Source organism: Rhipicephalus sanguineus, chromosome 10, assembly GCF_013339695.2.
Source record: "Rhipicephalus sanguineus isolate Rsan-2018 chromosome 10, BIME_Rsan_1.4, whole genome shotgun sequence".
Classification (NCBI taxonomy): domain Eukaryota; kingdom Metazoa; phylum Arthropoda; class Arachnida; order Ixodida; family Ixodidae; genus Rhipicephalus; species Rhipicephalus sanguineus.
Genome location: NC_051185.1, coordinates 80,649,811 through 80,666,078, shown reverse-complemented (window position 1 = coordinate 80,666,078; position 16,268 = coordinate 80,649,811). Strand labels below are relative to the sequence as shown.

Sequence of the window (16,268 nt, the reverse complement as noted above, 5' to 3'; positions counted from 1 at the left end):
GTGCGTCGTAAACCCCGTTCAACAGCTTGCAACACGAGCAGGAGCGAAACTGGTTGGTTAGTTGTCGCCGCCCGTAATTTCTTGATGTGCGTCTGTGCATTTAGTGTTTGGACGATATAAAAGTGCGTAGCGCGCATGGTGCGCACCTCGTCACTCATATCACGTACACACCAAGGCGATCTACGCAGCTGATGTGGGTGTTGCGAAAACGACAATGTCGGATTGTTGTTACTCGCTTCGACAGCATGGACTGGCCTGCCCACAGCCATGCTGTAAAACGAAGATTAGGAGGTGTGACAAAAAATAGTTCATTCCTCCGTCATAGGAATCGGTATAACACGAAAGTAAAACGTGTCCTTACACAAGAATGTTTAGTGTAAATTGTTATAAGAGAGCTTGCTCAGTAGGGTACGAATTTGGGCTGGTTGGTGCATGACTTCAAGTAGAAAACAGCGCTACGAGACGGGACAAAGAAAGGGCACAAACACAAACAGAAAGGGCACAAACAGGTCTCTAAACAAGCAAAAGACAGTAAACTGTCCATTCATTGCAATGAATGCGGCTGCCAGCCATCTTTTAAAGATTCGAGTTTCCTATCAAGGTACTATGACGAACGTGCGCGTCTCGTTTCTGAAGCGTATCACATTTGTAAAGGCGGCGAGGCATGTGTTAGCCTCCCCCCGATTTCAATGCTTCCGAAGGAGATAACATTTCTGTCGAGTTAACAATTTTTCTTGCCTTTGCGCAGGTTGACCGGGTTTTTTCTGCTTTTTTGTTATGCTTTATTTAGCCATGGTGGAGTATAAATATGCGGACTGGTGGAATACAAGCACATTTGTTTGATAGTCAGCGCCGTGTTTGTGCCCTTTCTTTGTCCCGTCTCGTAGCGCTGTTTTCTACTTGAAGAGCTTGCTCAATGTCTTTTGGTGTTTGGCAGCTATAGCACCGTTGAACGTGGATGCACCCAAGTTGACGCTTGGTGGTACATCTTTATCCCGACGACTAAAATCCAAGATCAACGATTAGACAAACCATTGTGGCAGCTGTAGTAGTTAACGGCGACAGTGTAATCAGAAAGAGCGGTGTGACAGCCAGAAGAGCGTCGACTAAGTTCGCCATTCCGCGGAGTAAACAGAACACCAAGGCCGTACCACTGGGCCGGACTAGAGAGAACACAACGCGCGGCCGGGATTTTTTTCGGGGCGAGCGTAAGCGGAGAACACGGCTGGGAACGCGCTGTTATCGCGCGTCACAGAGCGATTTTTAACATGGATGGATGCTATGAGCGAGGCCAGTGCTTGGGCTAAGGTCGCCACCTCGCGGTGTGTTAAGGCATTGAAAAAATTGCACTTCTGCTATTGCAAGCGCGCCGAATAGGACGGACGCGTAGCAACTACGCGTTGCAGGTGTTAATCGCGAAGGCCACGGTCATGATGCATTACTTTGCCGCTCCCAGACGGCGACATCACCCCATTATGACATAAAACATTGAGCTCAAATAAATGACGCAGGACGAAGAAGTTTATTTGCGCTAAAAGTTTTATGTCAGAATGTGGTACCAGCTAGCCCACTTAGCTATCCTGACACCACCCTGCCGACCAACAGCACTGTGAGAGGAAAATGTGAGTAGGAGGAAGGTCACTACGCTTGCTTCAGCGGCTGCTTTTAGATGCGAAGCATCTTATGGTGGAGTTCAATCCGGTGGTGGTGGTGGTGTGCGGCGTGACCACCCTTACTGCGCATACGCAACCCCTCTCCACACACCTCCTCTCCACTTTCTCTCACCCCTCTCCCCTTTCTCTCTCCACTCCCCCTCTACCCTTTCCCTCTCCCCTTCCACTCTCCTTTCTCCCCTTCCTCTCACCACTCCTCCTCTCTACTTCCACTCTCCCCCTTTCCTCTCCCCTTACTCTCCACTCGCCTCTCTACTTCCCCTCTCTACTCCCCTCCCCTTTCTCCCTCTCAACTGCATCTCCCCCTTCTCCCTCTCCACTCCCCCTCTGAAACGCGGGCTCGAAATCCCGAAACGCTGCTTCGCATCACCTCATGGTCCCCTTTAGCGGGAGATGGTATGATTTTTAGTTACGCCACCATTTTGCTGACTTACGCGAGGTCGGATGCCAAAGAGGGTAGCTGCTAGCCTAACTTCTTATATTATTTCATATTGTTGTTATCGTGTTACTTTGTTCGCCCTTGTGACATTTCGAGTTTTTGTTTTGTTTTGGCTGATAGCTGATTTAATTGACGCCAGCTAAACAGTTCAATAATTAAAACAATATTATATGGTAAATTTGGCACAAATGTGGCAGGCCAATCAAATTATACACAAGAGCACTAAACAGAGTCATTGTTCCTTAACTCTTGTATCTCGCAATATGTTTTACAGCGAAAGCTATTATGAGATCATTTCACCGGCCGTTTTTGGCGCCGTAGTTATCCGCCGCCGCCGCCGGTGTCCGTAACCAGTATCGCTCGAAATAAAAAAAATAACGAAAGACAAAAATTCCAGGATGGAACGAGGTTCGAACCCGGGCCCTCTGCGTGGGAGCCCAGTATTCAACCTCTGAGCCATGCCGGTGCTTGAAATTGCTTTGCAAAAAGGTCCTATACAGGCTACATGTCGGGAAGGAAGCACATTAGCATATGCAATATAGCGTGGTAGAAGAGTGAAATAAGCACAAAGCGTCGCACAACGCGAATTCTGTAACCAGGCGTCACACAATGCGATTTGCGCAACGAGTAGGTTGTTGAATGCTTCCAACCCATTACAAAGGGCTCTGCCATAATTCTTCATCGTCATCAGGCACAGCATCAACAAAGTGCGCATATTGCCTTACATTCGTTTAGCATGTACCACGGCTCTCCGCAGAATTACGAAAAATGGCACAGCGCCTGCTGCCCTACTTCTAAAAAATTACAATGATTTATAGCGAAGTGGGTTCCTCGCAAGTGCACTTGTATTGGTTGCCAAGGAAGCCCGTAAGCGCATGATCCATTTCCTCCATGTCTCAGTAAAATTACAATGACTTATAGCGTAGTGGGTTCCTCGCAAGTGCACTTGTATTGGTTGCCAAGGAAGCCCATAAGCGCATGATCCACTTCCTCGGGGCATCAGTAAAATTACAATGATTTAGAGCGTAGTGGGTTCCTCGCAAGTGCACTTGTATTGGTTGCCAAGGAAGCCCATAACCGCATGTTCCATTTCCTCGGGGTCTCAGTAAAGTTCATCGCCCCCCCCCCCCCCCGGTTTCTCGCCAAGTCAACGTATGTTATACAGCATGGCGGGAGAGGGAAATAGCGACCAGGCGTCACCCAATGCAAATTACATAACTGGTGGGCCGTTTACAGCTTCCGACCCATTACAAAGGGCTGAGCCATAATTCTTCATCGTCATCAGTCGTCGCGTCAACAAAGTACACATAATGCCTTGCAGACGTGTAGCTGGTGCCTCGCTTCTCCGCAGAATGACGAATAATGCCTTAGTAGGTGCTTCCCAACTTAACAAAAATTTCGATTTATGGCGTAGTGGGTACCTTTCTGGTGTACTTGTATTGTAGCCCCAGGAGAGCTTACAACGGGCTCTAGAAACGCCGCTCTTCCAGCTTTCGCTGTGACTGTGCTGCGGTTTCAGCGCAGGCCTGGCGTTTTAGTAACTACACGCCGTGATTCTGCCTTGCTTGAAGTATTTTACAGATGCTTGAAACGTGATTCGACAAGTTTTGGAGAGAAAGGGAAATTTTTATTTTTGGGCTTGTGCTTGAGTTTAAGTGGATGGATGTGTCTACTATTTTGGGCACTGTCGAATTCACCATCTCATCAATTTTGATACGCCTGAAGGCAGCTAGCTCCGACGTCTCTCACTGACTTAGAGTACCGCTGTTACAGGAATTGACAACATGGCGCAATCCGACAACCTCTAAAGAGAGCGTTTTTACGGAACATAATAATGTATTGGCAATGCTTGTGTAATATTACGCTTACATTACTGTTTCGAAGCGCAGGTGGAAAGAATAAACAGGAAACGAACGTATTTGCTTTCGTTACCAGATGCACCGACGCTCCTGCTTGTGTTCATATTCGCCGCAAGATCGGGCTACAGGTGGCAGCACCGTCGCCACGCTAGTGTGGATGGGCGGTTGTCAGCGCGTATACAAACGCACACAGCAGCGCTTTGTTGCGAGCGATTCGACCCGATTTCCGGCAAACAAAATGCGTTAACTGCAGCTTTCTGGTAATATGTGCGATTCCCGAATTAATGCGCGAAGCGCGCCGGATGTTACTATTACTTGTGAGAGTAGCGCATTCTGCCAATGAATGGGTTGCCCGCCTTAGGCAACAGTCGGTGTTTTCGCAATGGATTACGTTTTCTTGTTGTTTTATTTGCACATGTTTAGCTTGTGTTCCACCTACTATACGCACTGCTGTGGCGCCACTGAATTATTTACTTGTTGTTCATCTGGATACCCCCCAACAAAAAGAAAGCCCGTATTCCTGCACGATGAGTTCAAGTAGCACTTTGTGCACTGCGTGCTCAAATATTCATCCGCATTTCTTATTCAGTTATCCACGAAATGTAGGACAGTTGATAGGTTTACTGAGGAAAGCTACGTGGCTGACAGCACTTTAGCGCTACGGGGACGTTTAACACGCGCACGCTTCTTTTTATTCCAGTAACAGTACACAAAGGTAACTGTACAGCAAGGAACTTTGTTCGATTGATTACTTGCACGACAGTAATGGAAAAAAGGACCGGTTATTTCACGGGACTAAAGTACATTTTTCATGCGAATACAGTAAAACCTCGGTGATACGATCATGGCTCGTACGAATTTCGGGGTGATATGAATTTTTCTGTGGTCCCGGCCAAGGCCCATTAGCCTGCAATGTATTGGAGTACGGTTGTTGCGAACCGATTTGCACACCATGACGTTTGATACGAACGTACGCTAGCGCACAGTTACGAACAAGTACTGCCCGCGCTGTCGCGGAAGACCCGGCAATCACGCGCGGGTGCGGGCATGTGCGCTTCGCAACCATCAACGGTGCATCGTTGTCTCCAAGATAGTGCGCGCGAATCTTGGAGGCCTTTAGGCGCCTTCGCGCTTAGATTACAGATGACGTTGACGTCGTGCTTTTTTTTCCCGACGCGTTGAAGCGTGCTCCTGTGCTCGAGGCAGCAACTGTATTAACACGTGTCTGCCACGTCGATGCAAGCCATGTCCCCGCAATGAGACGTTCTATGAAACAAGACTGAAACTTGGGCTGTGGGTCCGTCATGAAGTCCTATTAAAGGTGGACGAAGACCCTAGAAGACAAAGCGGACGGTCTTGGCGAAGGAGCATGGCCTCTATCTACCGTGTGCAAAGCGCTTCCTAAGTCACTTTCGCCGCAGTATTCTTCTGTCATGCAGAAAAGCGTAGTAAGATTAGCAAGGGGCTACTAGCGGTCACGGGGCACAACACATCTGGTTCATTATTTACACGCGCGCATGCACCGCATATTTACGAGTACAAGTATGATCGGTGACGTCTAAAAACTTTACTGGTAATCATTCAGAGCTGTTCATGACGTCGCTGCGGCCCCGAGAAACACTAAGTCAAAACGTATGCCAACTTTTCTTTGTCGCATACAAATTTTCCATGTCTTCTGGTGATACGAATTTCGTATGATACGAATATTTTTGGCAACCCCGCGAGATTCGTATCACCGAGGTTTACTGTAATGTCCGCTGCCTTCCGTCAAACTATAACAACGTAACACAAACGCTCAAGATGTAACAAAAAAAGCCGGCAGATCCCACGCACCGTGGGAATCGATGTAATGCGAAGCAGCCAGCAAAGAGCTGCATACATCGGCTTGTTTGTCTTTGAACCAAATGAAATCATTCATGCCATGGCATCTAGTTCACCCTATATCGCATGTTTGCCATGCACGAATGCATGCGCAATCTGGTATATGCCATGCCAATGAAACGTGTATTCTGGTATATACAATGCATGAGCTGTCATTTATGTTCATCACGCACTCGTGTCATGCCATACCAGTTTTCTTATATATCCAGTTAACAACACGGCCGGAAGCGCACCCTGACGAAGTCATGTAAATCACACCGTACATGCCATGCATAACATGATTCGCATGTTAAGACATGTCATTTATGTTCGTCATGCAGTCACATCGCGCAATACCAATTTTGGTGTATATCAAAAGAGCGAAATGGCCGCGAGTACACCATGAGTATAGCATGTAAATAATGCCATACATGAGATGCATATCACGGCTTTCATGTTGCCACCTGTCACTTATATTCGTCATACAGTCACATCGCGCAATACCAATTTTGGTGTATGTCAAGCTAGCGAAACGGCCGTGAATGTACCATGAGCGTGGCATGTAAATCGTGATATACATAACATGCATATTATGATTTTCATGTTACCACCTGTTATTCATGTTCGTCATAGAGTCGCGTCACGCAAAATTAATTTTGGTGTATATCAAGCTAGCGAAACGGCCGCGAAAGCACCATGAGCGTGACATGTAAATCATGACATACATGTCATGGTTTTCATGTTACCAACTGTTCTTCATGTTCTCCACACAGTCACATCGCGCAATACCAATTTTTGGAGCATATCAATCTAGCGGAACGGCCGCGAGTGCACCATGAGCGTGGCATGTAAATCGTGTCGTACAAGACTTGCATGTCATGATTTTCATGTTACCACCCCTCATTTACGTTCGTCATACAGTCGTATCGCGCAATACCAGTTTCGGTGCATATCAAGCAAGCGAAACGGCCGCGAATGCACCATGAGCGTGGCATGTAAATCATGACATACATGACATGTATGTCAGGGTTTTCATGCTACCACCTGTTGTTCATGTTCTTCATACAGTCACATCGCACAATACCAACTTTGGTGTATATCAGTTTAGCGAAACGGCCGCGAGTGCGCCATGAGCGTGGTATGTAAACCATGTCATGAGCGTGTCATGGCGTACATGACATGCGTGTCATGATTTTCATGTTACCACGTGTCAGTTATGTTCGTCATACAGAAATGCTTTGTCATACCAGTTTTCGTATATATCCATTCATTTAAACGGCCGCGAGCGCCCCGAGACCATGTCACGTAAATCATGCTGCTCATGACATCGTGTCATGGTTTGCACGTTAGGACCTGTCATTATGTTCGTCATGAACTGTTGTCACGCCATACTAATTTTGGTATATATGAATTTAACAGAACGGCCGCAAGAGCCCCAAGGCCGTGGAATGTAAATCATGCTGTTCATGACACGTATGTCATGATTTTCATGTTATGACCTGTCATTTATGTTCGTAATAAGGTCATGTTATGTCACGCCAGTTTTCGTATACATCTGATTAACGAAACGGCCAGGAGAGCACGAAGTCGTAGGCGGCTAGATAGATAGACAGATAGATAGAGAGATAGACAGATAGATAGATAGATAGATAGATAGATAGATAGATAGATAGATAGATAGATAGATAGATAGATAGATAGATAGATAGATAGATAGATACGCTCAAAGTCGCAGAAGTTCGCTAAGAGATGCTTTGCATTTAAAAGATGTGGCTTCGCGTGAAATTACTACGACATAAATGTTAAGTATGCCGTTTGGATTAATTTTGACCATCAGGGCTCTTTAACGCGTACCTTAATCTAAGTACACGGGTGTTTTTTTATAAATTTTGCCACAAGATAAAACTGCGCAAGGCAACTCAGTTTTGCGATTTCCGGGTCATTCCATTTTCTGTTCTGTTAAGGGGACAATTTAGGTACCGAAGTATCAGGCGTGACTTGACAGAAATATTTCTGTGTAGTGGGACTAGGACCGTACACAAATAAAGCTCGTCGCGTAACCTATAACGACAGTCGCGAAGTTATACACCTAACCACAACGCGCAAGTGCACGAGAGCCCTTTTTTTACCTCCGAGCTTCTATAAGGCTATATTCATCATCATCATCATCATCATCAGCCAGTCTACGCCCACTGCAGGGCAAAGGCCTCTCCCACGTTCCGCCAATCAACCCGGTCCTGTGCTTTCTGCTGCCACGTTATACCTACAAACGTCTTAATCTCATCTACCCACCTAATTTTCGGTCTCCCCCTCACGCGTTTGCAATCTCTTGGAATTCAGTCAGTTACCCTTAATGACCACCGGTTATCCTGCCAACGTAATACAAAGGTAGGCAAGAAGCAGGCTGGAGATCATGCAGTTGGGGCATATGGCATCGGCTCTAGAAACGCCAGAGGGTAGTTACTAGTAGAGTTCGCAGAACGCAATAATTTACGGATCTTGAATACCTTCTACAGAAAACGGGCTACTCGTAAATGGACGTGGAGGAGTCCTAATGGCGAAGCTAAAAAACGCCAGGCCTGCGCTGAAACCGCAGCACAGTCACAGCGAAAGCTGGAAGAGCGGCGTTTCTAGAGCCCGTTGTAAGCTCTCTTGGAGCTACAATACAAGTACACTAGAAAGGTACCCACTACGCCATAAATCACAATTTTTGTGAAGTTGGGAAGCACCTTCTAAGCCATTATTTGTCATTCCGCGGAGAAGTGAGGCACCAGCTACACGTCTGTAAGGCATTACGTGAACTTTGTTCGCGCGACGACTAATGACGATGAAGAATTATGGCTCAGCTCTTTGTAATGGGTTGGAAGCTTTAAACGGCATACCAGTTTTGTAATTTGCATTGGGTGACGCCCAGTCGCTATTTCCCTCTCCCGTCATGCTGTATAACATATGTTGACGTGGGAGAGAGCGGGGGGGGTGAAGAACTTTACTGAGACCCCGAGGAAATGGATCATGCGCTTATGGGCTTCCTTGGCAACCATACAAGTGCACTTGCGAGGAACCCCTACGCTATAAATCATTGTATTCTTACTGAGACCCCGAGGAAATGGATCATGTGCTTATGGGCTTCCTGGCAACCAATACAAGTGCACTTGCGAGGAACCCACTACGCTATAAATCATTGTAATTTTTGAGAAGTAGGGCAGCAGGCACTGTGCCATCTTTTGTCATTCCACGGAGAGCGTTGGTACCTGCTAAACGCATGTAAGCATGTAAGGCATTATGCGCACTTTATTGATGGTGTGCCTGATGACGATGAAGAATTATGGCAGAGCCCTTTGTAATGGGTTGGACAGCATTCAACAACCTACTCGTTTGCGCAATCAATCGCATTGTGTGACGCCTGGTTATAGAATTCGCGTTGTGCGGACGCTTGGTGCTTATTTTACTCTTCTACCACTCTATATTGCATTTGCTTATGTGGTTCCCTTCCCGACATGAAGCCTGTATAGGACCTTTTTGCAAAGCAGTTTCAAGCACCGGCATGGCTCAGAGGTTGAATACTGGGCTCCGACGCAGTCGGCCCAGGTTCGAACCTCGTTCCATCCAGGAATTTTTTTCTTATTTCGTTTTTTTTTTCTTATTTCGAGCGATACTGGTTACGGACACCGGCGGCGGCGGCGGCGGCGGACAACTATGGCGACAAAAACGGCCGGTGAAATGATCTCATAACAGCTTTCGCTGTAAAATGAAACAGAGTTGATAATGTGCGTCCACCCGGGCATTGTACAGGATGTGGAAGTATAGTTAACAAGATCCGATGCAGTGACCATAGAATGGTAAGATCTAGAATTCAACTATACTTGAGGAAGGAACGGCAGAAACTGATACGCAAGAAGTCGATTAATGAACTAGCTCTGAGAGGGAAAGTACAGGAATTCAGAGTTTCACTTCAGAATAGGTACGCGGCTTTAACCGAGGAAACCGACCTTAGCGTTGACGCAATGAATGATAACCTGACTAGTATCTTTAAGGAGTGTGTAGTGGAAGTCGGGGGTACAGTGGTTAGACAGGACACTGGTAAGCTATTCCAAGAGACGAAAAACCTCATTAAGAAGCGTCAAGCTATGAAAGCCTCAAATGCAACAGACAAAATACAGCTGCAGGAGCTTTCGAAGTTAATAGGCGTAAAGTAGCCGACATAAGAAAGTATAATATGGAGAGAATTGAGCATGCTCTAAAGAATGGAAGAAGCCTCAAAGCTATGAAGAGAAAAATTTGCATAGGCAAAAATCAGATGTATGCATTAAGGGACAAGGATGGCAAGGTCACAACCAATATGGATAGAATAGTTGAGGTAGCGGAAGAGTTCTACAGAGATCTGTACAGCAGCCGAGACAGTCAGGATGATAACGTAAGAAGCAGTAATATCCCAGAGGAATCTGACATCCCACCAGTATTAACAGGAGAAGTAAAGAAAGCCCTAAAGGGAATGCAAAGAGGCAAAGCCGCTGGTGAGGATCAGGTAACATCATACCTGTTGAAAGACGGTGGAGAGATCATGTTAGAAAAACGACCACCCTGTATACGAAGTTCTCTCCGACGTGGAGGGTACCAGAATCTTGGAAGAATGCCAACATCATTTTGATCCATAAGAAAGGGACGTCAAGGACCTGAAAAATTACAGGCCCATCAACTTACTGTCCGTTGTGTACAAGCTATTTAAAAAAGTAATTGCTAACAGAATTAATACGACACTTGAGTTCAACGAAAGGACCAGGCAGGATTTCGTACAGGCTTCTCAACAATAGACCAAATTCATACTATCAATCAGGTGATAGATAAATGCGCGGAATACAACCAACTCCTATACATAGCCTTCATAGATTGCGAGAAGGCATTTGATTCTGTGGAGACATCAGCATTCATGCAGGGACTGCGGAATCGGGGCTTCGACGAAGCCTATAACAAACATAATGGAAGAAATCTACAGCGGATCCACAACCACTATACTCCTCCATAAAGAAAGCGACAGAATCCCAATAAAGAAGGCCGTACAGCAGGGAGACACGGTATCTCTAATGCTATTCACCGCGTGTTTACAGGTGGTTTTCAGGGCCCTAGATTGGGAAGAATTAGGGATAAGAATTAATGGAGAGTATCTCAGTAACCTGCAATTCGTTGATGACATTGCATTGATGAGTAACGCGGGAGACGAATTACAGCTCATGATTACTGAACTGGACACGGAAAGTAGAAGAGTAGGTCTCAAAATTAATATGCATAAAACTAAAGTAATGTGGAACAATCTTGGCAGAGAACAGCGCTTTGCGATAGGTGGCGAGACACTGGAAGTTGTAAAGGAGTGCGTCTACTTAGGACAGGTAGTAACCGCGGAGCCGAACCATGAGAGTGAAATAACTAGAAGAATAAGAATGGGATGGGGCCATTCGGCAAGCATTATCAAATCATGAATGGTAGTCTACCACTATCCCTCAAGAGGAAGGTATATAACAGCTGCATCTTACCTGTACTTACCTACAGAGCAGAAACCTGGAGTCTTACAAAGAGGGTTCAACTTAAGTTGAGGACGACGCAGCGAGCGATGGAAAGGAAAATGATAGGTGTAACCTTAAAGGGCCCTGCAACACCTTCTGAGTATATTGGAATAGTCTCATTATTTGACGTATGACTCTTCACGAGTCATATGCTGCAAAAATTTTTCGAGTCCGTCAAGTCTAAGTGGTGTTACCAAATTAGAGAAAATCACGTTTCCGCAGCTTTCGCCCTCCACTCTACGCCGCGAGCGCGCGGAAAGCTAGGGCAGCGAGTCGAGGGGAGGGAGCGCAGAGGAGCGAGTCTCCGCCCAAGAGCGCCGGTGGAATTTTTTTCTTCATTTTTTCTCTCTGACGTCTGGGCGCAACCACGTGGTCTGTGCGCCACTTCCGGTCGGCTTGCGTCGTTCTCGTTGAGCGGAGCCGATCGCACTGTGTATCGCGCGTGCTTGGAAACTGCGCGTCGGTTTGGTAATGTTGGTGTGCACCTCGAACGCCGTAGTGTTTTCATCGCTCTGCCCACCATGGAAGCAAACCGGCGCGCTCGTTTGGAACGAATGACAGCTGAGATCGGTTTCGGCCCATACTCCGATACACCGCCTCGTAAGACGGCACTGGCAGACGACCCCGAAGCGCCGCCATTACCGGACGCCAGCATTGTTATCGGAGACATGCTGCGCCCCTGCCTTGGTCGGTCGTGAGAACGCGCCGACGATGCAGTTCCCAGCTGACGAGGCAACACTCGAACGGCTGCCACTCTCAACGGCAAACCGGCGATGGTCAAAAGCACAGAAATATCCACGTTTTAGGCACTGCGCATGGCGAAGAAACGGAACCACGCAAACTACGAGCAGACGAGCTGTCGGTGAGACCGGAAGTGCTAATATTAATGTTTGTTCGGTGTTTTTAACGCGATAACAGAATATAAATATACATATTATCTACTTATTGAACTCAAAATTGACAACGAAAGTAATGATGAGGGTGTTATCGTGATTATAACATCAGCCAATGGTGGAACTGCTGACAATCGCGTCATATTTTGCGGACTAATACATCATTTGTCGAGAGAAGAGGGAGCGATTTTCAGCTGACTTTGAGAATTTATTGTAAATTCCAGGCCGTGCGCATCGCTATAATATTTGGCTCGCGTGTTCTCGGGGGCCTCGCCTACCGATCAGCAGCGCTTTTGAGCGTGCTCGAAAAGTGTTGCACGGCCCCTTTAAAGACAGGAAGAGAGCAGAGTGGGTCAGGAAACAAACGGGGGTTAAGGATATCATAGTTGAAATCAAAAAAGGCTATATTCACATGAGATTTAATACTTCTCATCTTTAGGGCAACGCCTAGTGCACTTTGTAATGCGCTTGAACCACAGAGCGGCACCTACACTGATATGACTCTCGTGAACGGAGGGTACGACGACCACACACAGCTCTCAACAAGTGCAGTCACTGATATTATTACAGTACATATACAGCCGATCAAGGCCAAGTGCTTCTTCACATCGTGTTAGGCATACGTACGTGCGGTTAAAGTTGCACTAACGCAACGGAACAAACCGCCTTTTGAGCACCTGCACGACGTACGCGCACATCCAAACACAACGTGGCTAACTGACGACGCATGGAGCAATCCACACTAGGCGCGGTACAGCCAGCAGCCGCCAGGCGGCGACTCCGTTTCATATCGCGGCCAACACCGCCTGATCCCGCGCTTACCGGCACTGTGCCTGATTCAATTATTAAGCCTCAATGCCGTTAAGTTTCCGATAACATGCCTCCCTGAGTTGCCAGGGGTGCCAAAATAGACCACAAGGCCTCCTCGGGGGCTACTTTCTGCTTCCATGCCACAACATCACATGAAATGTCCCCTTAGATCAAGAACCTTCACGTGCGTTTTGAAAGAATAAATATTTCTCTCTGTCGCCTTCTAGTAGTTGCAGCTTTTTCTACACTATGGACAGCAGCGCCCTTCGTCCTAAAATCTTGCACCATGTTTATCACACACTTGGGTCGCAGGTTTAGTTCGACGCTACCGCTGGGCGCTGTTGTGGGCAGCCTGGGCGCCGGCAGCCTGTGTCAGTGGCTCGGTCGACGGTCGGCCATGATTGGGTGCTCACATCGGCTTCCTCTTCAGCTGGCTCTGGCTACATTCGGCCGAGAGCACGGCCAGTCTGTACTCGGCCCACCTCACGGTGGGCCTCTCCGTGGGTGTGGCGTCCATCTCTGCTTCCGCTTACATGGTCGAGATGGCCGCGCCCGGTAATCGAGGAATCCTGGTGCGTGTTCATTGCATAAGCCTCAGCACAGAGTACAAAACTGACTGCCTGCACATAGATCAACAAAGACAGTGACTATGATAAAGAGAACTATTAACATGAACGAATGGCAGGAACAGGAAGAGCAACAAGACTTCGAACTATTGAGCAAAGAAGTAGCATTTTACTTTTCATCATTCCTGGCAATCCAGCATAAAATCTAAGAAGAGAAAGAGAAGCACTGGTACTAAGGTGGTTTATAAAATTATTCTTATTCATACCACCTTGTCTGGCACTCTCTCATTTCCTTTTGGTCGGTCCTGGCTTGCACTTAAACTTTCTCGCGAGCCTTCCACTACGGCGTCTCTCATATCACATCATGGCTTTGGGACATTGAACCCAACAAATATTATTATTATTATTATGCACTTAAACTTTTTACCTTAAAGCTATGTTAAACAAAGCTCAGCCTGAATTTCCGCTACCATGGTCGCGAAAGCACGGACAAATTCACAAAAATGTTAAAGTTTCGCCGTGAGGGTAAAGCAATGAATTCCACACCAGCAAATTGGAATATTGTACGAAATAAGACTAGCAGCTAAGTGCATTAGGATCTGATCTTGGTCTGTCGCTTCAGCGCGAAGTAAGCCGTTAGAGCACACACGTACAAAGGTATGACTAGTCCACAGACCGCACCCTTTTGATCAAAGTTCCCAATTGCAGCCCAAACAATGCAGCTCCCCCTCCTCCTTCATGCTCCTTTGCCCGACGGAGCTGGCCCGCGCATTTTATATCTGCTTGAGCCACGCCCGTATGCAGCAGCCCTCGCTAACACTCGCACAGAGAACATATGACACACGGGCTATGTTTTGGACTATATACGGAACATGACGGCGACGGCGAAAATATGGCTCGAGTTTCCATATTATTGCTCTCGCAATAAAAGATACGCTATAACAATAAGCGTGGTTTTTGCAGTGTGTATGAAGTCTCGGATAAATTCATTAGAATTGTTTCTTAGGCATCCCTAGAGATCCTGCTTTTCTTAGATGGTGTACTTCAAGTAAAGTGAAGTTTATTTCCAACAACGTGAAGTCGGAGGTCCTTAGGCGAAAAAATGTCGCAGACATCTTGAGAGAGCCCAATGACCGTTTAAGAGCAGTAGGCATTTTACAAAAAGATAAGCTAAATCACTGTACAACAGGTGCCAAAATTAAATCCTTTTTTGTTCACTACCCTTATAGTCAACAAAATAAACGCACAAGTACACATGTGTCACTTAAGTCTTGTATACACTAAGCGCAAGTACAACAAATTTTTATACTAGAAAAACGTATACGCAACAAGAAGACAAAACAGATAGTGGTGTGTCAGTGGTTCCGATGTGTTTAAATGTATAGTTCGCACTTGTTTTTTTTATATTTACATTCAGGCATTTAGAAGTCGATAGAAGTTAAAATTTTGTTCAGTATTGTTGGTATCTGATACTGAAGTAGCCGTAGCGAGTTCACGAAAAGAGAACTTGTTTGGGATTGATTTCGGAGCGTATCGGTCGGAGATGTCGAGTGAATGTTGACATTTATTTTTCTCAGGATAGAGTAATAATTTATATGTAGAAAGATCACTTGCTCTTGTAATATCGTGATTTATAAAGAGCTGATGAGTACATAATTAGCAAGGAAGCGCATCAGAAGTTTCACATACTCTAAGAAACTTTTTTTGTGTAATACATCTAGTCTGTTAAGGTTCTGAGCAGACGTTAGTATCATGCTCCCAAGGAACTTCAAGGAACTTGGAACTTGGAGTTCCAAGGTACTTCAAGTCAATATCATGTTTCCGGAAACTTCACGTTTAGGGAGACGGGGCGTTCGTCGTCTTCACGAAAACTTGGAGGACGCTTGAGCTTCGCCTTCAAGAGTTGAACGCGATAGCGTAATCGGAACGTGTTCGTATCGCCTTCTCAATTGCTAGCCTGTCTTCTCTTGTCGATGGACACCTAAACGGGCCGCAAGGATAGGAACGTCTGTGCGCCTGTAAATCGGCCCTTTGCAACTATCCTAAAATACCTCCTGCCAGTACACTTGCGATGTGCCGACTACGACATAATTATTCCCTTTGAAAATTGACGAGGTACCTACTACGGATCCGTAAGGCAACAAGTGCAGCTGCGCAGGTGGACATGTTGGAGATGCTGTTGTTGATAGTGATAATTAATTATGTCTGTCTGCTTTGTATTTGATGGGCCTTTAAACCAGCCACTCATAGCGCAATTCACGCGTGTTGACGCCTTGGATGATTTTACGCTTGTGCCACGCATTATTACATGTGTTAATAACACTCCTCACAAAACCAATTATCCAAACCATTTTGAGCTCTTCCAAAACAATTTTGAGCACGGCGTGGCTCTGTGGTAGAACACGTGCTTGCCAGGCAGAGAAGTCCTGGGTTCGAGTCAAAGTCGAACCGCAGATTTTTTATTATTTTTATTTTTCGCATCTATTTCAAATTTTTACTCACTGAAAACGGTGATTGTCTTGCTCACAACCAACGACGCCCACACAAACACCGACACCGACCCCGGAATTTCTGCGAAACGAGCTCTTTCACTCTATTGCATTAATACAG

The 16,268-nt window shown here is 46.3% G+C and overlaps 2 protein-coding genes across 3 annotated transcripts in view; both read left to right on the top strand.

Annotated features, from left to right (window-relative positions):
- Window positions 1-16,268, top strand: part of LOC125760038 (uncharacterized) — a 210,091-nt gene that overhangs the window by 156,228 nt on the left and 37,595 nt on the right. The window lies entirely within an intron of this gene.
- LOC119406525 (facilitated trehalose transporter Tret1-like) overlaps window positions 13,379-16,268 on the top strand; it is a 38,509-nt gene continuing 35,619 nt past the window's right edge. Inside the window, exons 1-2 of the mRNA XM_037673264.1 lie at window positions 13,379-13,467; window positions 13,523-13,664. Coding sequence (XP_037529192.1) covers window positions 13,379-13,467; window positions 13,523-13,664 — 231 coding nt within the window. The remainder of the gene's footprint in view (window positions 13,468-13,522; window positions 13,665-16,268) is intronic.